The sequence below is a fragment of the Typopeltis vanoorti genome, chromosome 25, assembly GCF_054136105.1.
Source record: "Typopeltis vanoorti isolate ZY-2024b chromosome 25, IOZ_Tvanoo_1.0, whole genome shotgun sequence".
Taxonomy (NCBI): Eukaryota; Metazoa; Arthropoda; class Arachnida; order Uropygi; family Thelyphonidae; genus Typopeltis; species Typopeltis vanoorti.
The window spans coordinates 5,652,985-5,677,068 of record NC_143573.1 but is presented as its reverse complement, the minus strand read 5'-3'; the positions used below and the strand labels follow the sequence as shown (position 1 = coordinate 5,677,068).

At 35.2% G+C, this 24,084-nt stretch overlaps 1 protein-coding gene across 2 annotated transcripts in view; it reads right to left on the bottom strand.

Moving 5' to 3' along the window:
- Positions 1–6,739: 6,739 nt before the first annotated feature.
- LOC150092500 (vesicular glutamate transporter 1-like) overlaps positions 6,740–24,084 on the bottom strand; it is an 81,947-nt gene continuing 64,602 nt past the window's right edge. Inside the window, exons 10-12 of one of the 2 annotated variants that reach the window (XM_090414678.1) lie at positions 19,456–19,572; positions 9,746–9,867; positions 6,740–7,099 (exon numbers count right to left, since the gene is read on the bottom strand). In XM_090414678.1, the coding sequence (XP_090270804.1) occupies positions 6,962–7,099; positions 9,746–9,867; positions 19,456–19,572 (377 nt within the window). In that variant the 3' untranslated portion in view covers positions 6,740–6,961. The remainder of the gene's footprint in view (positions 7,100–9,745; positions 9,868–19,455; positions 19,573–24,084) is intronic. The other variant, XM_090414679.1, reaches the window with a different exon arrangement.

The window sequence follows — 24,084 nt, the reverse complement described above, 5'->3', positions numbered from 1 at the left end:
ACACCCTCTGTCCAAAAAGAAACCGAACCTTTCAAAAAAATAACAAACTAGTGTCGCCACCTGTGGTATCTTTTTGTAGTCGAAAGCAGCAACCTTCATTAGTGTTGTTTCAACTGTTTATGACATTTGTTTAATTAGAAGCCGAGTTATAATGACAAGAGTGATGACGGTGATCACGATATTCGTGCCATACGAGACGAATTCTCGCTATCAATCGCTTCAAAATTTCTACATAAAATTCACCATTGACTCTGTGGCCAGGCGGAAATAATTCGTTTAGATAATGCCCTTGAAATTGTAGAAACAAATCAGCATTGTCTTTACTTTTGACTTTTCCAAGCGACTTTTTTTCAGATGCCCCTAATCTGGTGGTCTCCAATCAACACTCTGGTGCTTTGTTTCGGGCGCGTACACAAAACGCCACGTTTCGACACCAGTAGCCGTTTCAAGGAAGTTTGAGTCCTTACGAACGATTTTAATGAGGTCCTTGTAGTGTTCAATTTGATACATTTTTTGGTCGTCGATCAACTTGTCCGGAACAAATCGGGAATTCAATTTACGAAGGCCCAAACTCTCAGTCAAAATTTTAATTGCAGTTGATTTTGGAATCGCCAATTCATCTTCAACCAATCTTATGGACGATTTCAAGTTTTCTTTGAAGAAGTCACGCACCATTTTGGATATTAACTTCGCTCAGTCCTGTCTTAGGATGGCCGGACTTTCTGTCTTCCTCAAGCGTCTCACGACCATATTGATATCGCTTAAACCACTCATAAACTTGATTACAGGATAAGCATTCATCACCGTATGTTTATCCCGTAATCAAGCAACTTTTTAAACAACTGATACGTATCGGAAAAACTTTTACCAAGTTTAACCCAAAAGTCAATCACAGTTCTCTGTTTGAAACTCATTTTCCGACCGTTCGTCAAAACACACTATCACTATTGGCACTATAACTCGGCTTCTAATGCAATAAATGTCATAAACAGTTGACACAACACTAATGAAGGTTGCTGCTTTCGACAACAAAAAAGATAAAACATGTGACGCCACTAGTTTCTTCTATTTTCGAAACCTTCGGTTTCTTTTTTGGATAGAGGGTGTATGTACATTCCAAAATAATAATCCATTTCCATCCTTTTATAACTATGTGGAGTGTTTTGCCTCGTTCTATTTTTCTGAAGAAAGAAAATTTCAAAGGTTTCTGGGGCTCAGCCATTTTTAACTTTACAGGAAACACAATACAGCATAACCCAACATGATTTCTGGACAGAATGAAGGAATTACAGTAATCTGAAAATGCACTCGAGTGTTGCCCCTTATAGGATTGTTTATCCTATTTCCTTCGAAATGTAACTTTCTTGAAGATGACTCGTGGGCATATTTTCACATGATGCTGGATGTGATCTTGAAGTGATGTTATCCTACCTTGTGATGTCATCAGGTAAAAGCTTATCTATCTTTGTGCCTGTCTGGGAAAATTTTTCTGTTGTAAAATTGATACATTTTATTTTAAAAAAACTAATGCATATATTTTTGAGCATTCATTTAGCATAAAATCTTTAGTTATGTTTCCAGTAATATGAGTAAGATAACACTACATCTTCACATTTTGACAATCAGTATCGTTTAAATCAAGAACAGGTCTCTCTAATAATTTCAAAGTCATTACTGCAAAGTATTCTTTTGATTTGGGTTGCATTGAAATCATACTTTCCTTCATGTGTGAAAATTCTAGCCTGACTAATCAGAATTTTTTGAAAATCCACCTGGTGATTTATTATCCTCATTTTTCATGCCTACCTTCAATTTCTTCAAGAAACTGTGTTAACGTTTGAAAACAAATATGAATTTTCATCTGCAGAAGTTTGAAGTACAAGGAATTGAAAGTAAAGTTAATAACCAGAAGAAACAACAAGCTCGTCCCCAAAGCTTTGGAAGCAAATGTTGTCTCTGTATGCTAATGAATGTATGCTAATAAAGTAGATTTTGTAAAGCATATTGTGAATTTTTTATAAGAAATATATCTCTTATTTAGAAATGTGAGAAAGCAGTCTCGAAGATAAAGAGCAGTTTTCTTGGATACAGTAAAGTGGGAATTTTGAGCTTCAAAAATTTTTCAAGAATGTGTGTGAACGTTAAAAAAAAATTAACTCTCAGCTACAGAAGAAACTTTGAGGTACAAGGAATTGAACGTAAAATTAATAGCCAGAAGAGGCAATTTCATCTCCACAGCTTTGCAAGCAAAAGTAGTTTCTGTATGCCAATGAATGCAATGAAGTAGACTTTGAAAAGCATATTTTGAATTTTTATGAGAAATGCATTTCTTATTTAGAAAATGTGAGAAAGCAGTCTCGAAGATAAAGAGCAGTTTTCTTGGATACAGTTAAGTCAGGATTTTGAGCTTCAGTGCACAAATGTTGAGGCCTCTGCAGAATTTGTTAATTCCATATTTCATTTCGATTATCAGTTGTTGAAATAGACAAACGTTTTGATTAGGTTTCAATTATAAAAATAACACTGCAAGATTTAAAAGTAAAGTTGAGGAAATCAAGAAATCAGATTGAAGAATATAGAAGCATATCAGAAGGCCACATCAAGTGGTGTTAAATTACGAGTTGCAGTATTCAAAACGATGAAAAGAAAATGGGAGTGAATGTGAAAACTTTGAAAAGCTGATGGAGTTCATCTAATGCTTGCCATGATCCACAGTTCCAGTTGAAAGCATTTTTTCTCTGATTAACAATGTTTGGTCTGCTGACCGAAACAGTGTTTTCAGTTAAAACAGACTTTTAACTGAAAACACTATTCTTCAAATAAAAGTGAATTCAAATATGAATTACTCGTTGTTCTATGAAATGATAATAGTTACACACTTTTTTTTTAAAGAAAGTTCATTCCTCTGAAAAATACGAATACTACAATTAAAGTGAATAAATATTTATTTGAAGGTAAAACATTTAATTTTTCTTTTATTTTGATCGACGTAGATGTCGCTTTTTACTTTAAAGAAATATGATAACCCTACTTGTTGACACTGGTCTACGTAACAACAACGTATTAGAGTAATGTTTTCCCCTCTATCTGTTAAAAGAACAACACACTTTCTAATATGAGCATATACGCTCTGCGGAAACTTTCATCAAGTGAAGTTTTTAAAAAAAGGAATAAAACCAGCTCTTTCTGTTTTCAGACATGGAAAATATAATATTGGATGTTATGCAGTGTAGAATATCCAAATGCTCCAATCAGATTATGTGAAGATTAGCAGTAGCTACCGCGCAATTCTATGTATAAGCTGTGGGATAAAATAATATGGAAAAATAAGTTGAAGAAAGAGCTGATGTATTTGATTGAACGTTCTTTCATATTTGGTTATAGTAAATATTCGTTGTATTCGAAAAATTCACATCACATTAAGTAATGAAAGAGAAGAGCCTATCTTACACAAATAAGTAAAATTATCACTTGCCAAAAATAAGGATTTTTTTTTTTTACAATTACAGTTCATTCACACATGAACAGTAACACTTCTCTAGAGTATGAATATAACTAACAGACGCCGTGTTACACTGTCTTCGATTTTATTTACTTACTATTTATCGTATGATCAGATACAGCAAAATAGGGCTATTTACATCTATTACGAATCACGATTTAAATTGGGAACATTCTAATGCTCTATCTGTAGCCATCTGATGTAGATGTAGTTCCGCTATCCCCCTCTCTCCAGGCGAATGGGAAATTGGACAGGACTCCACTATATGAGACACGGTTTGCGGAGCAGAGCTCTCACAATTTGGCTTATTGGCATGTTTCCAACTATGAAATAGATATTTACACCTTCTATGGCCCGTTCAAATCCTGTTTCGGGAGGACCATTGTTTGCGTAGTAGATCAAATCCTAAGGGATCAGAGCAGGGAACTTCAATAAGTGATCGATTAGTGATGTTAAAATTGATCTAACGATTCCTCCATTCATCCTCAGGATTAAAGTTGTGACTTTCCAATAACTGTTCCTCAGACCAAAACGGAGTGCGCGATCTGAGTCGTGTTCGCAGTGGATTGGTTAGTATATTTGAGATTGGTTGTAAAGGATCAGATTTTACTTTGCTATATCTTTTCAACGTTGCAGTCTGTCTTCTAAGATTCAGTGCTGTGACATTTACTATGACAGGAAGCCATGGTACAGCAGTTGATTTCCGAGTACCTGAGATAATATGCAAATAATTCGTGTAATGTAATATTACTGGTGTCTGTAATTATTGTGGTTGTATAAACATTTGAATGTGTGCCTCTGTTTATAAAAATCAATCTGAAATAAAATTAGTTAACAGATTTGTTTAATACCCATAAACATGGGCATTAAACAAACTTCCGTCTTTTACTTACCGTCTAATAAATGCTAACCTATAGATATCAATACAGGGTGTAATATCTATCGACAAAATGTGTTTCTTATGAATTATATGAATTATTTATAAAGAGGAATAATGGGAATTCCTCTTTCTGCATCATGACCCTTAAATACGTCCTTAACCAATGGGCCAAAGTTACTAAGAATCATATGATATGCAATTCTCTCTTTCTTGTTTGGTTAATCGTGTCTCAAATGTCTCCCAATTAGATCTCAAATAGGAACCATGCAAACGCTAAAAATAAAATTGTCAATACACTTCGCAACCTTTCGTTCTGCCATTGCTGATCACTTTTAATCTAAATGTGACTTCAGATTTAAAGTGAACATGAGCATGCGCAGATTATTTTTGAAAGCTGTCTTGAGTCAGTCTTCATTTCTTATATTCGAGGCCATTCTCTTGACGAGAGGAGGATTTTAATGTATACTTCGTTGTCATCAAATTTGTTAAGAGTGAATGTAGACTCGGATTAAGCAAATAATATGCAGAAAAAGCAATGCACGTTTCCTCTGACCACATAGTATATAAGTCATCAATGGTCTATATCTTCATTACATAAAGTATCATTTCAACATAATTAATGAAAATTGTTTGGTTTCTATAATATTCATCTCTAATTCAGCGCATACATCGACTGATCTAATAAAGATATTCCCCGGCGTCTCTACAGAATTTTTCTCAGCACATTAACTCCTTACATTTTTGAAAGTTTGTATTTATAATCCTGAACTGTTGGATCGGACATTAATATTTTCACTTTGCGTTAGCAGCCATCAGCCCCCAATGTACACTACTGGACAAAAGTAACTTAGAAAAGGTCTTGAAACGAGTGCATTTAGAGATTTAGCATGTCATACCTGTTCTTAAACTCTCTCACATTAGACGCAGTCACCACTTAAACGGGCACAGTTCCACATATTCGCTGTTCTCTGTCAGAAACATTAACACCTCACTCCACTCTTAACCAAACTTACCTTCCACAGATTACCGGTTGTTCTCTCCCTACCTTCCACATAAAGAAAGAATTACTCTTAGAAGTGTATAGGCTTCTAAAATATCTTTGTCTTGTTTAACGATGTCTGTAGTCCACATAATCTCAATGTATCCTCATAATCTGCATTCCATAATCTCGAATATTTTCATTGTAATGAGTCTTCGCGCACTCTTTCTGCATCTCTTCATCCAGTCGGAATCCGTGATCACAAATTCACACTAGTTCAGGTGGAGTTGGAAAAAAAATCCACTATCGCCTTTGTTGCCCAAAAGGAGTAGTCAGAACTTGATTCTTTATTTCTTTCTTTTAGATCGGTTGCCAGTTATTCTCCAAGCTTTGTCATTAGCGATTCCCAGGGTCAAGCGATTGAAGAATCATCAATAACCCTGAACTTGACAATCGCTGCAAAACCGAATTACGAGAATACGCCAGTTACTTGTGAGTATTACTTCATACAAATCTCGAAAACTCATTTCTGTCTGAAATAGTGTGAGTTCTACGGTCGAGTTTCCTGAATTATGAAATTAAGAACTTATTTTCTATCTTCAGAAATGCACCAAACCTTGCCTAATTCAGGAACCTTCTAAAGAAAGGTAAATAAAAAGTGTGATCTATAACCATAAATTTACAACATTCAGGTAATTGTTCTCTCTCTCTCTCTCTCTCTCTCTCTCTCTCTCTCACACACACACACACACACACATGTTATCGAAACACATGATCTATTTGTTCATATGCCCCCATTCACAAAATTCAAGGTTGCTTTATGGAAATCAGAGGAAAATTCCCGAACTGGAACTGCTGTCACATTCCACTGGGAGCAGCGATGATTTTAGTTTTAAGCAAATAATTTCTTTTAGAAGTTATTGGTTATCAATATGGCTTAAATGTCAAAGGCTATGAAGGCAGTGTGCTCTCTCTCTGCCAAATCTGGTAGCGGTGGTCGATTTGTCTTGTGATGAAAGAGCTTACAGTTGCCAAGTGGAACATTGCACCAACAGACCGATCATTGAGTCTTCTTATTTCATCGGATGAGTTCAGGCTAAAAATTCATCAGAAATGCATCTCAACCATGATCAAAGCTGAAGGGTATGCGATGGGGAAATGTTTACTAGTGAATTCCTCGCAATTTTTAGAAAAATTAATTTAATCAAAGAAACTCAGGAGAAAAGTGTTTTTTTTTTTCATTTAGTCTATCAGTTTCTATACACATTTTTTTTTATTTGACTGGACACAATCGGGTAACATTCTTATTTAAGATTTTTATGTATAACCGCTTTCTAACATGATATAATATTGATAAATTCATAATCAGCGTACCACCTTCATTATACCATCTTTATTTTATTGCATTTTATAACAAATGTAAGAAAACAATTGATTTACGAAATAATAAGTTAGGTGATGATGATCATGCTATGTTCCATCTTTTAATGCCCATTGATTTCACAATTTACACTCTTCCCTCTGAAATATTCTGTTTTCTGAAAGTTTTTTCTTTCTTTTATGCACTTCTCCGATGTGGGTTTCCTGTCTGTCTATCTTTCTACAGCTGTTTCCGCACTCCAGATCCAAGTAGTCCATATAATATCGCTCCAAAGATAAGCGCAACAATTTCAAAAATAGTCGTTCCTCTAATGGCTGCAGACCTCTCCAATATTGAAAGATAGTTTGTAAGCACACCCTGTTAAAGAAAATAGATTAGGTACAATAGAAATGCACTAACTGCATTTTAACAAGTAATTAATAATAAGAGTATTTCAAAATTCAATATCTAAAACTGAGTATAACAAAATTTCTTTGTATACATAAACTGAATGATACACATCCACATTTTCGTACATGGGCAAATGTACGAAATGTAGTACGAAATCTACTAAAATGGCCATTCAGTGTTTATATGCGTAATAATCATGAAGTATAGAAATAGAGCTACCTGTAAACTGATATGCTTTTTAAAATCGATTAGCCGTTGTTTTCAGTTACGTATTTATTTTTTTCATTGATTTCAGATAACAATTTATGGTGCATATTGAAAAGGAGTTGTGGAAATCGGCAAGAAAATTAAAAGAAACTAGGAATGCAATTGTGCTGATTATCTATCACATTCCCAATATACGATATAATAATTCACACCCTTTATAAAACACGTTGATGATGAAAGGGGGTTAGTGAATTATTTAAGGTGCTGATAAAAAAACTTCTTGTGTTGAAAGACGGTCAAAACTATTAATCGAGTATACTTAAATATTAGCAGAAACGTCAGTTAGTATTACTGCAACAGGCATGACTATGTTGTAGACATTATAAGAAGGTAGAACTGGCGAAGAATGAAAGATGGATCGATTACAGTTAATTGGCTGAGGTTCTTCTAATTGATATCTACAAGAATTTCGTCAGGCAATAATATTAGAAACAGAAATGAGTACATCGTTATAGCGTTCAACAATAAATACAAAAAATATAATATTCTTGAGTGGTAGTAATATCAAGCAGGTGATGGAATACATGCGGAATTCGAATGAGTCTTATTTGTCCTAGAGATGGTTCCTCGAAGAAAAAACTGGAAACAAATAAATGGAACTGTTGGTCCTTGCTGCAGATCTAAACAGCAGAATAGGAAATATTATCAGACACAGAAATGTTTTGGAAAAATCAAAAATCAAAGCTAATAGTAATAAGTACTGCTGTATTTCTTCAGGACAAAGACCTATCATTGCATATCATCTCATGGACGATGGTCTTACGTGTAATTGTGGACACTAGTGTCCTCAATCTGGTTCTGGACATTCTATGGTCAACAAAGTATTTAAAATAGGAAATGAAAATGATTTTGTTTTAAGCATGAATCTCATATTGAAAGGAAAATCTTTAACAAAGATTTAAACAAAATCAAAGATAAGCTTCTTTAAAATGTAAATACCAAACACAACTATATAAATATTCTCTGAGAAAAATGGACTTTGAAAGAATGCCTATCGAAACTTTCTAGCAGTTATATCAGCAAGTATCATGAGTGAATTCAAAGAAAAATGTAAGGAAGAAAAGTGTTGTTTAAAAGGGGCTAAACAAAAGTCATGGGCAGACCTCGTGAAGAAAACTGAAAATAAATATCACGAAGGTAGCAAAATTGTCGGACCTTAGAAATGGAGGAGTGAGGACTGTAAAAGGATCATCAGAAATGACAAAGATGATACGAGAACTGAAGATGAAGATAACCTAGATGCTGCGAGTAATTTCTCTGAAAGATCTAACCAAGAATTCAAATGAAACAGGTGGTAAGAAAATATTCACGAAGAATTTTGTAGGAGTACACATGAATGCTCGAGGTAGAAAATGACACTAAAACCTGAAAAGCAAACAGCAACTGGACAGTAGAAGATATTCCATCAGAGAATCTACTATCAAAAGTAGAGATATTAATCGCTGCAGTTAACTTGATGCAATATTATTATAAAAGCGAGGAACATGAAAAGAATCTAACGCATTCTGAATGGAAATTTTATAGAACAAGTAAAGTATTTCAACTATTTAGGTGCAATTTTTAGTGAAAATGACAAAGTAAAAATAGAAGTAGACAACAGAATTAGCAAACCTGGCTTGATAGGGAATAAACTAAATAAACATATATGGATAAGAGAGTTATGAATGAGGTATGTTCGAAAACAAATAGTTGATTCAACTCTAGTTAGTGACAAGAGCCATAAGAAATTTCCTAGAAAAATTCAAGCAGTGAACAAATGTTATCAATGACAGAATCGCATTTAAAACGAGAATATTAGGAATGAACTTGACACTGTTAACAATGAGGAATGTGTGAGCAGAACTGTGGTGAACTTGAACAGACACTGGGGCAGATACCGTTAGCAAAACAAATGGTTTTTGTACAGGAAAAAGATACAGCGGAACACCAAAATCTGGTAGTATATACAATTAAAAGGTGTCTAGAAGATAAAACAGGAGATCTGACAAGCACAACATATTATTATTATGATGTATTATCATTATGTGACACTTCCAGGGAGTCCAAAGACTCATCGAGGGAGGATGTGCCAACAGCATCGAACGATTTAACTCTTTCCAACTGTTAACCGCGCTCAAACTTGCTTAACTTTTTGCGTTTGTCATTAGTATCAGAGGCTCTACGAATCGACCAACCTTTACTGGCAAGTATAGAGGAAACTTCTCGACTAGGAGTTAGTGATAACGAAAACTTTACATGTGATGTTCCTGTACGGTCTTTTGACTGTAGCTGCCAGCAATTTGCTGATGTATGTTTTCCTGTACCTACTGAGGGTTTGAACGCGGATTATATGGACAATTCACTTACGTTTTCAGCATAGATTGTAATTGCGTGGACAATTATCATGGAAATTGCGGCATATGTCTTTGTTATTCCCATGGTGATTGCTGCATGCTCAGGAGCCACGTCCAGGTGATTAGCATAAAAACCTAAAAGAACAGGAAAAAATGCAGTGTAGTCTCATATAACGAGAAAATATTCCGTACATGTAAATAGCACTTTTTATCCAATTTTCCAGGTTTCAGTCATGGTTATAGAAAGTATAATATCAAAAGTCATACAATAACAGAAAAAATAAACATAAAAAATTAAGAAACAGTGGCCATTTTTTAACAATAATTGCGAAAATGTGTTTTAGTGTTCTCGTCTGGACAATGTAAAAACGGCTTAAGAAGTTTCACTGATTGTATATGAAGGCTGCTTTATTATAATAATATAATTGCATATGAAATTCTAAAAGTATTTAAAAATGGAGGCTTTTTTATTTATGTGCAGTTAGCCTGTATAGCGTCTGCGATGCTGTAATAGCTTCCACCTTCACAACATCTCAAAGCCAGAGTAAAAAGTGAGGTGTGTTCGTTTTGTAGTTGAAATGTTTTTACCTGATATTCCCCAATGATCTCCGCCTAGCAGGGATCATTGAGGAATACGAGGTGATACAAGGCGTGAAGTGAAGTTTCACGTGAAGTATCTGATCTTTTACAAAAGGATGGGAGACGAGTAGTTCTTAGTTGTCCTTTTGCTTGGAATTCTGATGTATGCGGAAGAACAATCCCAAGCAGACGGTGGATAAGACTGGTTTTCTTTCATGTAATCAACAGCTGGTACTCCACTGAATAACAGGCTTACTTTTGTAAATCTGCGTTTGTGCAATTCCCTAGATTAATTGAATTTCTGTTTCTGACGAATATTTTTGCGGAGTTAAGGCCATGCGGAAACAGTATTTCTGATTGTTTAACTGTGTGTTAACTCAGGTGGATTTATCTGCTTTCATGAGTTTAAAACTGGACGAAATCATTTTTCTTATCATGTGAACGTTTGATAGCGCAAGTGTTCGTTGAAATTATTATTATTATTATTATTATTATTATTATTATTATTATTATTATTATTATCTAAGACCTCCAGGGAGTCAATGACTCATCGAGGGAGGCTATAATTCATCCAAACCAGCTATTATACCTTCCCTTAATCATTTATACTAGATGCACTCACTACCCCTAAGGGCAAATTATTCCACTCACTCACTGCTCTCTGAGAGAAAAACCTAGCTCTTACCCCTTTCTTGGCTGAGAACAACTTAACTTCCATGGATCCCCCTCATGTTCTCTCCCGCACCTTCCGCATAACGAAAAATTTCATCAGTTGAAATGCTATAACACTCATTCAAAGGTTTATAGACCTCTATCATATCACTCCTCTTTCTCCTGTTAGCTGTCTGCGCTCTACATATTCGCAATCTGTCCTCACAATCTAAATCCCATAATCCGGATTATAACTCTTCTTTGCACTCTTTCCACAGCTTCTTTATTCTCTTGGAACCCAGGTGACTAAATCTGCGCACAATAATTCAGGTGTGGTCTTATCAAACCCTTATAAAGAGGCAAAATGTCTTCCTATTCTTTACATATCAAAGTTCCCTTCAACATCGCAATTATTCTCCGAGTTGTATTTGCAACGTTTGCTATGTGACCTTTGAACTCTAAATTCCTATCCACCAATACGCCAAGATCTCTTGCCTCTTCAGTTTCTTGTAGCATAACTCCGCCAAAATCTGAAACTGTAATCAGGCCAAATTGCATACCTTTAGGCTTACTAACATTAAACTGACAGCCATTTTCGTTTGCCCAGATTTCCAGTCTATTCCTATCATTTTGTAATTGCTGGCTATCAACAATTATAAAATTACAATCAGTAGCATCTCTGGTTACACTGCCTATCTTCGCGTCATCGGCAAACAATTGTACATCTGATGATAGACCTGCTTGATGGCATTAATGTACAGATTGAACAATAATGGTCCAAGGACTGAACCCTGAGTTACAAACCTTAAATCTTGCAGATTCACACCCACTGTATACTACTTTTTGTTATCTGTCTGTCAACCATTCCCTTTATTTATTTATTTATTTATTTATTCGTATGTCATGAATAACAAAACATGCGGTATAATACACTCACTTCAAAAATATATAAAATTAAAAGTCATTTTGAAAACCAATAAAATTAAAAAATTACATCCATATTGGTCAAATAGTTCATAGCTTCGGGTGTAGCACTTAAAAGGTCCAATTTGTCTCCTGAATATGCTCTGAGATAAAACTGAGTCACAATATGGTCTACGGTTTGTGTTCGAGCTCCATAATCAAAATGCGGGGATGGTCGTTTACCCCATTTAAAAAGTATGTCCGCACATACACCATGACCAGATAGTATTCTATTAAGCTGAGTAATAGAAGTTTCGTCGGAGGTGTGAGCAAGCATCAAAACTTTCTTGCAATTCGTTGAGAGAGAATTCTGTGATGTCCTCTGTCTGGCTCTCCCACTGTTCTTGCAACTTTTGCTTCAGGTCAAAGTTAGATGGTAGTAGTTGGGCTAATTGTAATGGTGGATTTCTTGATCTCAATCGTTGTACACTTAAGTCTGGGAGATCTAAATGAATTTGTAGGGCTGTGTTCTCCAAGATTTTCTTATACTCCTGTAAGAGAGCCTTAGTCCTGCGCAGATTATTCGGTGGAATAATGTTGCTAAGGACTGGAAACCAGTGTGTGGGCGTTGATTTAATTGTGCCAGAAATCAGTCTCATTGTATTATTTAGTTGGCTACCAACAAGTTTAACATGTGTGATATTTAGCCACACTGGTGAGAAATATTCGGCAACAGAGAAAACTAGATCAAGAGCAGTAATCCGCAGATTATCGGCTGTTTCTCCCCGTGTCGTGCGTGTTAGTTTTTATATTATGTTGTTATGGGTTCATAACTTAGCAGAAACATTTGTTAGGTGTTACTTGTAAGAGAGCGTGCGGTCCAGGGTCACGCTCAAGTACTTTGGAAACATTGTGTCGTAGTAGACATCCTTCAAAGAAAATATGTAAAAGTGACATCTGCCATGTGATTATTAAGATGAAAGCTTGATACTTCTGTTTTGTCTGAATTGAGCTGGAGCCTCCATTTTTTGTAATTTTCACCTATTGTTTTCTGATCTTTTGTAAGTATCTCTTCAGCCTGATTCATATTTTTGTGTCGAATGGCAATTACAGTGTCATCAGAAAAATCCAACATTATCATAGAGCCATTCCCTTTATCCAATTCGGCCGTAGCATTGTTATAAAATATAAGCAAATTGCTAAAACATGACCTTACTTTAGTAACGAATGCTGTTCCTTGCAAAGTATAGAATGCTTGTCTAGCCATTTCTGTATGTGAGTTCTTAACGTCTTCTATAAAATCTTCACTACCACACCACAGATAATAATAGGTCGGTAGTTAGGCACATCAGTTTTTGTACCCCCCCCCTTGTGCAATATCAGACATTCCTTCCATTCCTGTGGTGTCATTCCTGAGCTAAGACTCAAGTTATACAAATGTGTGAAAGGCCTATCCAATTCAGCTGAACATTCCTTTAACAAACGGGCAGATATTCCATCTGTCCTTATTCACAAATTCTTATCCAGGTTATGCAAGAACTCTTTAACCTCATTTTCATGAACCTCTAACTCTTCATCCAACGTAGCAGTAGCACCATGACACATACACGAGGTTGATATATATTAGCAAAGTGAGTACTCATTAAGTGAACAATCTTCTTAGGTTCTGACACGTGTATCAGCTGCATTCAATAAAGTTATTCTTCCGCATTCATTCTTTCTTTTGCTTATGGCATAACGATAAATTTCTTTTGGATTGCCTTTAGCTTGCATGGCCAATTTCTTTTCATACTCCGTTTTTGCTTTCCTCACAATACTGGTTTCTTTTCTTGCCTGAGATTTATATATTTTATAACTCCTCTCACTCTTATTCTCATGATATTCTTTCCACATCATTTTCTCCTTGTGGATCTCTAGCTTAATAAGGCTGCGCATCCAATTCACTCCCAACCTATTTATACCTGGAACACTAGGGATACATTCAGATACTGCCTCATTCAAGCACTTTTTCAAAGATTTCAATGCATTGCTGACAACTTTTCCATTCAGAAACTGATACCATGGGACCAAAGATAGTATGCTTCTAAGTTGAAGATGATTTACAGCTTTGTAGTTCAGCATGTAGTCTGTTTTAATCGGAGCTTCAATACAAGTAGATACTTCCCAAGAAAGAACAGCATGATTACTGTCACCAATTGGTGGAAAATTAGCCATATTCTTGACAGAGATCCCTTTTGACGCTATGAGCAAATCCAAAACTCTTCGACCTCGAGTTCCTTCTTTCACATGATTCTTGAGAAAGTTCTCTCGCAACAATTCAATAAATTCCTGTTCTTTCTTATCATGAGACTTCTCTTCTTCTCAACCAATGTTTGGAAAATTGAAGTCACCCATAATGATCATTTGATTGGTACCCATAAGTCTAAATTGGCGATGCATTTCTTCGTCCCCCACAAACTGAGCCGCCAGGTCTGTAGCAACACCCACCATATATTTCATTCTGTTAACCTCCACTTCACACCAAATAGACTTAAACTCATCGCTACATGGGACATTGTTACCATCATTGTTTTCTTGTATTTCTACTCTAATTGGACATAAGTCATCTGATATCATTAGTAGTACTCCTCCTCCTTTCCTATCTCTTCTGTCATTCCTAAAAATAGTACACCCATTACACTCCATCCCACTTATCATATCTGATTCTGAAAGACAGGTTTCACTAATGTCAACAATATTAGGCCTCTTCGTATTCAATAAAGCAACAAACTCAACCTCTTTGTTTCTAATGCTCCTGGCATTTGTGTATAGACATAACAAATTAATACCTAGCCTATTTTCATAATTAGATATGCAGAGTCTATTTGGTCTTTTTCTAGAATTTTCTCTTTTCCCTCCCCAGACATACTTAAAAGAGGACCCAAAGCATATTTTTCCACTCCTTCACCACATACATAAACATGTTCAAAGTCATTCATATCTTTATCACGTTTGCATGCCATAGCTGATCTTTCACACGTATTTTTCTCATTCCTCCTTGATGATCTGGTTTCCATGACTCTGCATTAGGTCTCATACCAAGAAGTAAATTCTCCAGGTTTCTGATGCCAAATGAATTCAAGTGCAGGCCTTCATTCTAATAGAAATCTTTTCTGCCATCAAACATACCCCAAACGGTTAAAAACTCACATCCATATCTTTCACATAACCTGCGGGTGAAATCATTTGCTATCATCGCCCGTTTTTTAACTCAGTACTATCATATCTAAGTTTTAATCCTACAATTTTTACTCTTTCACATTTCTTTCTCGCTTCGTCTAACAGACTTTTCTCAAATGGTGAGAAAAGTGACTAACATCAGAATCGCTTTGTAAGGTAAAAAGCGGTCCTCGACCTGGTGCACACTCGCGCCGAGAACAATCCTGAAAGAGGCACATGTAGTTTGAAAAAAAAAAAGATTATTACTATCATTATTATCATTATTTGTCTCATATATCTTTGTCTCAACTTCGTTTTATTACGTTACCTACCATCCACCCCCTCCCGCCACCACATAAGTCGACAAAACGCGATCATACTAAAGAGCATTGTCGATAACCAAGTAAAAAATACAGACTGGAATTCCCTCTTTAAATAAACGATCCTGTAACATTATACGAGAATTTTCAACTAAAGTGCACAGAAATATACAAAAGAGCAACAAAGCCTACAAACACGAGACGACAATCAGACAACAATCCATGGATAAATGACGACATTCTAAATATAATAGTATTACTGTAAAAGAAAATCTATGGAAAAAACTCAAAAAGTCACCCAGTAACACACATTTACAAACTTTATACAAAAACACAAGAAATCAACTAACAAGAAAAATTCGGAGGGCAAAAAGACACTACTACTTCCAAAAATCACGGAATATAACGACAACGTGAAGCAAACATGGGCTACACCCAACGAACTAGTCACTCGAAAAAAGAAAACTTCAGCACAAGATTTTATTGCAAAAAGCTTCGGTCAGGACACAAACCAAAAGGAACTAGCCATGCCTTCACAAACAATATCACACAACTCAATAAACATACTACCAACGATCAACAGAAAACTACCGACACAAAATGTATTTTCCAACCCATAACAAAACAGGAGCTAAAAGAAACACTATTACAACCAAAGACCACTCCAGGAATAGACAAAATAAGACTCACAGAACTTATAACACACTTCGAACAAATAAATCCAATACATTTGAGACTCGTGAACATAATATTCGACACTATCCTTAATCCACAACAAATAATAATTACGCCAATTTACAAACATGATAAAAGAAACTATACTCAGAACTACACACCGATCGCTACCCTACCAGTCATTTAAAAATTCTAGAAAATATAACACACACCAGAACCACAGAACTATTTAGAGAAGTACAACATCATCTCACAAAACCAATACGGTTTTCAGAAGACAAAAAGCGCCATTACTTTATTAGAAGACATCGCTGACACAATAAACAAAGCTCTCGACAAAAACAAGTACGCCGTCCTTATACTGCTGGACCTATCCAAAGCATTTGACACATTTGAACATGACATACTACTCACCAAACTATACTCAATAGGTATAAGAGGAACACTGCATACGTGGTTCAAGAACTACCTCTCAAACAGAACACAAGTAACAAAAATAGGTACATGTCACAGTCGGAGTATACAAGTAAAACATGGTGTACCACAAGGTGCCATATTATCACCCACTCTATTCAACATATACATTAACGATGTTCATAACACGGCCATAAGAAGTCAAATATTTCAGTACGCAGATGACACCGCACTACTAGCAATCCACACAGACATCATCACGGCTCTCTTTAAAGCACAACATACTTCTACCAAAACGCAATTCTAATGAACTGAATCATGCGCCCCGCAGCACTATCAATACACTGTCACACATACCGTTTCTTTAACAACAAAAAACCTGCCAATGTCCCGAAATCAAACCTGTAATACATTCAAAATACCTTACTCTCTACATAGATTGCCACCTTAAATGGATAAAACATATAGAATACCTACATACCAAACTCCGGATCATCGCAGCAAAACTCTTCCAAGTTAAAGACATTATTCCACCCAGCATAAAAAAAAAAAACTTCTATATCACGGTATCTGCAAATCCCTACTCAGATACGTAATAACAGTCTATGCAAATACATCAAACAGCCACCTAACAAAATTAGAAACACTACACAGGAAAATCGTGTCAACAGTGATCTGGACACCTTATGCACAACAGCCAATATCCGACCAGCACATGGTGACACACAGAATCCTGAGCATTAAAAACCTGATTACATAACATTAACAAGGAATTACTTTAACACCATTTATCAAAACAACAGGGACACATATCGTATAACACGACCTACCACAACTCTCTACATTCCTACACCCTTCAACAACTCATACGGTTGTTTTGTGAGATCACATCAGGATATCCACGAAACTCAACAACCTACCAAGAAACTTATATCACATAGACAACTACAGAACATTAAAACACGAACCCTGGAAACCATACCAGCAAAGTTAAGAAACCATTAACACTAATATACACGTCACAAATCACCAGCATCGCATCCAATGCCTACATGTCATACACAAACAGTAATAACATCAACATAAATAGTGAAGGCTCCCACTCTCTTCATGAAAGCTAACCCACGCTTCGAAGTAGGTGGAATTAAAACAGCCTCACTCATCTATACGTAATCCTTATTATCAAAGAATGCAGATTATGTAACAAAACAGTCAGAAAGGTGTATAACAATAATGAAAATACTGATATTTAAAAAAATGTATATGTAAATAGTCTGTATAATAATAAGCTATGATACTGATATTGAAAAAAAATTATATACATTTATATTTAAAATAATCATTTTACTCTACATTTTGTACTGAACAGAAAATGTAATAGTATACTTTATTGTATAAATGTAAATGCTCCGTATGATGATAAATAAAATGTTATTATTATTAAAAAAAAAGTACGCAACTAATACACAACTAAAACAAGATCCAAGAATGTAAGAATAGTCTATCAGGTAAAGAATAAAATATGGAGTGTTAAAAAAAATTACATATATGTATGTATGTATGTATGTATGTATGTATTTATGTATGTAATTTATCTTAGATATAATAAAATGTTAAAAAAAAGAAACATGCAGGTAGTTAGAAAGTCATTGAGAGCGGCCACATTAGTGGCTTAGCTGAATTCATCTTCTTGAATTCACATTATTCACGCAACCTGCACTCACCAACTACAGTGACAATCCATTCCAATCAGGCATTATGCTAAGAGAGAAATATGTAGGTGTCACACCTTTCTTGACGGCATTCATTCTCAACTTTCAAGGATGACCTCAACACCGTCCATAAATTAAAAAAATTCTATATACTAATATCTTGAATTACCCTCTCAAACTTTGAAAGTCTCAATCATGTCACCCTTCTTTCTCCTGTCTGCTAGTGTCTTCGGTCCACAAGTTCTCAGTCTATCCTCAAAATCTACATTGCAATCTTAATATCAAGATTAAGAAGGCCTTGTAATATCATCTTTAACATTCTTTCTACTGGATCAGAATCATCAAGGAAACAAAGACACCAGACATGCGGTCTGGTGTCTTTCTTTACAAGCCCTTGAAAAGACTTTGAGGTCTTTTCAAGGCCTTGTAAAGAAAGAAAGTGACTTCCTTATCCTTAAATATCGAGGTTTCGTGTCTAGACGTGTTTCCTTACATGTCTAGATATGCGGATGGGTAGGCAGTCGGATACATCAGTGTTTGCCTCATTCTAATCTTTTAATTTCATATTTGTAAAACGGATAAAAATTATATACTTTGCTTGCTTGAACACAATCTTACGCGCACGCTTTATCGTCTCCCGGTTGGGAATTTGAAAGCAATGAGTTTCATTATTCACATTAATAGAAACTAAAGCTTACAATCAGTAAATAAATGCTTAGAAACAAAAAAAAAAATTTTCTGTTGGTCTTATTTTTTTATCCACTTTTTCATATTATGATAATGAACAGCCTATTTTTCTACCTGCAGGGTGAAGGCTTTCTCCTACTGAGGGAGGATTTGGGTCTGCTACTCCCATGGTGACCCAGTCCATATTGGAAGAGTCTATCTATACTTGGGTGAATGAATGTATGAAGGTGTCAGAGAATCACAAACATCCATGCTTACCCGGAATTCGAACCCGCAGTCTCCTGGCTGGAGAGCGGATACGCTAACCACTCGGCCAACCAGGCCATCATATATAATATAATTTGCATATTATGTACATCACAATTTAACATTTTAATTCTAAACGATGAAATTGTAAAACACAAATCCTTAAAATAATGTACTCCAGGAGCAACAGCATTCCTCAACTTCAAAAGCAAACCATGTGTTGGTGTTTTACTCCTTTTTAGTTCTGCAACAGCACGTTTGTATCGATCTACTGATATTTGGAGTCAAACTAAATGAGTACTTATTCAGTACGAGATGCTGAAGATTAAAGTACTTACCAGTAATTGAAAACGCCAGACAAAGGGGAATTGCAAAATATAAGCACATGATGGTAACATGGCCGATATATTCTATTGCTGTCAAAATGCTTATAATTATAGCCAGAACCACGAAACCTAAACAGCAAATAAACATATGAAACCATTTTCAACGTCTCTTTCATTTCATTTCAATTTATTAAATGAACTTAAACATGAGAGTAAAAGAAACTATCAGACATAACTTAAGAACAACATTCATTGTAAAAATGACTTGTCAAATAATTGCATGAATGTTCAAGAGCATAGCATTGCGTACGCTCGCTAACCTCAATCTAAAAACAGCGAGTACTGTGCTTATATTTGGAGATAATATTCGCATCTCTAGCAATAACGCACTCGAATAGAACCATCTTTATAATGGATAATGCTATCGCGTGTCACACGACACCCTCATTAACCTTACTGCCGATATTTTCTGCAGAGAGTAAAAATGTTAAAAAGTTCTACGAATCGTAAAAACAGTCCCTTAAAGTGTCTTATTGTACTTTATAAACAGCCCAGGGAAATTCAGCGTCAACTGAATTGAGGATTTAAAACGGCAGTAAATTCTTCCACAAATATTTCTGCAGATCACCTCCTGTAGTAGGTGATCTGCAAAATTTGTACTAAATTTGCATTTGGTTTTTTCTTGCACTGCTTATGATCATATCAAAATTTGAGCCAACTCAAAGCAAATTACGGCGGCGCTAAGCAATCACATGTATAGATGAACAGTTTTGACCAGATACTTGGTAAATTTAATGTCCGAATTTATACAGAAAGTGGAGGATAGAACGTTTAATTCATTCATATTTTATATAAGAATCGCCACATGAACTCCACCGAGTAGCTGGACACTACTTAGGGATGAACTAGAACTGATCCAGTGAACCTGCTCCAGGGATCCATCCCTAACGATTTTATAAGTGAAATAGGAAAATATTGCTAGAGCTCCAAAGCGAAAATTTGCAACGTAAATTGTTTGTTGCTCAGAAAATAATTTGATGGGAACTAAATCCTTCAGTTGACATAGCTCGCTAATAGCCCACGCATTCTCTAAGCTGAAATGCACTCAGAGAATGTGCTGATAATTGAGACTGTTAGAGGTATCGCTTCTGATTACAATATGGAACAGTCGTAAAGCTGTTTGAAGCATCTATAAAATATTTTAAGATTATAAAAGTACTATTTTTAAGATGAATCATTACTTCTTCTTCAGTATTCTGCAATTGAGCAGGTTCTTCTTTTAGTAGCATGATTCTATTCCCTATCAGAATATGTCCGATCCAGTTTCCCTTTCTTCTTTTTATCCTCCTTAACAGACTTCTTTTTTCTTTGTAAAGCCTCTTCATTAGTTATTTTACCTGTCCATTTGATTTTTCCATCCTTCTCCAAATCCACACCTCAAAGCTTTCCAAAATCTTAATTTATGATTTCTTCAATTTCTTCAGCTGCAGGGCAACGCTCCACACATAACATTTTATTAGTCTTTGCTTTAGGTTTCTATCCATTTAACTTCTGAATAAATTCCATTTTCTATTAAAGGCATCTCTTCCCATCGCCATTCTTGCTTTTATGTCACTTTCACATCTGCCATCACTGCTAAGAACACTAGCTAGATATTTGATTCAATTTTTCCCCATTTATTCTGATATCCATATTTGCCTCTTTCCTTGCTATTTTCATTACCTTTGTTATTTCTGGTGTTAATTTTCATTCATAATTGATACAGGATTCCAGTAATCTGTTCAACAGATGTTGTAGTCCTGTTGTAGTTATAGAGTATGATAGTAATGCCTTGACATCTGCGTATCTTATTGCAAATATCTGTCTACCTCCAATCTTTATTCCTTCTTCCGAATTCTCCAGTACTTCTTTTAGCATTGCTTCGGAATACATGTTGAACAAAATTGGTGACAGAGAACAGCCTTGTCTTACTTCTCATCCAATGATATAAGATTCTGTTGCACCATATACAGTTATGTCTCTCACCATGGCAGTTTGTCCCATATATAGTGAGATAATTAGCCTTCTGTCTTTCCAATCTATACCAATCTTTTCCATTACTTCCGCCATCTTATCCCATTTTACAAAGTCAACAGCTTTCTCAAAATCTATATAACAGATGTTAACTTCTTTACTCACTTCTAGACCTCTTTCACTTACTATTCTTAACAGTCCAATCGCATCTCTTGTTTCCCTACCCTTTCTGAAACCAAACTGATCTTCTCCAAGAAATTCTTCCACCTTAGATACAATTCTCCATGTTAGATTTCTCATAAGTATTTTTTGATGCATGGAAAATGAGGCTTATTGTTCTAAAAAAATCCTTTCAGTTCACGGCATTACTTTTCTTTGGCATAGGTATAAATATTTGGTTATTTCTTCAGTTACTTTCTTCTGAAGTTGTTTCAGGAATTCTGCAGGTATTTCGTCTATTCCTTCTGCCTTTCCACACTTTAGTTCTTTAATAGCCATTTCTACTTCTGTCTTGTATCTATTCCCAGAGATTTTGAATCTCTGGGCCTAGATCAACTTCATTTACCTTTTTATATCTTCTAATGGCAACACATTTGGTCTATTTTCCTTGTCATATTGATCTTCAATGTATTCCTTCGATCTCATTAGGATTTTATCTTCTTCAGTTATGATTTCTCCATTCTTATTTTCTATGCCTCTAGCTCGAATTCCATTTCTCTTCTGATTCATGCTTCTTGATTTTTCATACAAAAGATCATACCTTCCTACTCTCTCATAATTTTCCATTTCTTCACATTGTTTTTCAAGCCAATCTTCTCTACTTCTTTCTGCTTCCCTTCTCAATCTGTCATTCAGGGTTCTCTATTGTATTTTCCCTTCAGGGGTGTCTTTATTTCCCATTTTCTTCTTTCCTCCATTAGAGAAATCAACTCATTAGTTATCCAAGGTTTTTTTTTTATTCTTTTACATCTTATATATCCAATTTCTTCTTCTGCAATCTTCTTTATTTTCTCTTTAACTTGTTCCCATTTCTTTTCTGGATCTTCAGTTTTGACAAAACTTGTTTCCTCTAATTCTTTCTCCAATCTATTTCCAAATTCCTTGGTATTTTATAATTTCTCTAAGTATTTTTTCTTTTCATAGGTTCTTTAATCTTCTTTAGTTTCACATTTATTTCTATGAATAGTAGGTTGTGGTCAGAGTAAATATCAGCTCCAGGATACGCGCGTGCATTTTTTACACTATTCTTGTATCTTTGCTTTATTATAATGTAATCAATTTCATACCTTACCGTATCTCTTAGTTTCTTCCATGTGTATCGATTTTTTAAACCAAGATTTTTTATTCATTTTCTTAGATGTTTTAAACCAAGTATTTGTAATTATTAGCTTATTTTCTTTACAGAATTCTACTAACCTTTCCCCTGTCTCATTTCTATTACCTAGTCCGTATCTTCCTACTGCACTCCATTCATCTTCTTCTCCCATTATAATCATATAGTCTTTTTTTTTCTTCTTTAAATAAATAAAACTCCTTTCTCCTTTCAAGAAAACTCTTTAGTAATTATTGTTCTTTTTTAAAAGAAGAATCGTTACTAAGGAGTTTTTTTTCCTGAAAGAAATAAAATAAGTTGCGTGTAAAATGTGCATTAATGGAATACGTCAGTTCCGTCGTGGGCAAACTAAGGAAAGAATTATTAACCATAAACATTCGTAAAAATATGTGTGATAATTACTTTTTCAAAACTCAGTTTTCATCTTTTGTTTTTTAATGCAAATATTTGTTGGTTTCTTCGCAAAGTTTCTCATTTACGATATGTGAAAGTCGGTGGGTAAAAAATTAACTTCGAAATTAGTAGACCTCAAAAAAAGTATACTGAGTGGATAATGAGGCGGAACAGATCAATATGGTCTCTACCCGTAATTAGTGTTATGATGAAGATTAAGAAAATGCTGCTGTTTGAAAATAATGAAACGCAAGTGATCAAATGCGATCATTCTTCCCTTGACGTTCAGGGAGAAACATCGCAGCGTCTTTCAAACTTCTTTACTACGTCTGTTTTAGTGCGCAGATCTTTTACAATTTGCTCAAATTCTGAATCCAGTAATTCTACGTGACCGTCTCACTTTCAATTTAGTTAGTAGAAGCAAAAAAAAATCATTCTGAAATTCTGAGTACCCAACGCAGTTCACCCGACACGACTGGTTATTTACTCATCACGCAGGTGGGAAAATCGCCGACTTGCAAAAGTGCAGCTGAATAGCGACAACGGACAGAAGCAGGAAATGGCACATCCGCGTTTCCACAATTACATTGGTGGAAAAGGCAACAGCAATTTCACAGGTTTTGGGAATACAATAATGTGTTTAGTTTTTATATATTCTGTGATTCTCAGAACCTTTTTAAGAGGAATCTGGATTCACAAGACTACTCCAATTTATTTCTGCAGCATTTCGATAAAGATCTGCGTGTCCTTTATCCACTGTAGGTGACATTTCTGTTCGTTGCTGAATATCATTTAAATTAGCGGAAGATGACGTTATTTATTCTTTTAAGCTCTGAAGATTTGTCCAGAAGGAGGAAAAAGCTTTATTCGATCGGATTCGTTTATTTGTTAACGAAGTTTTA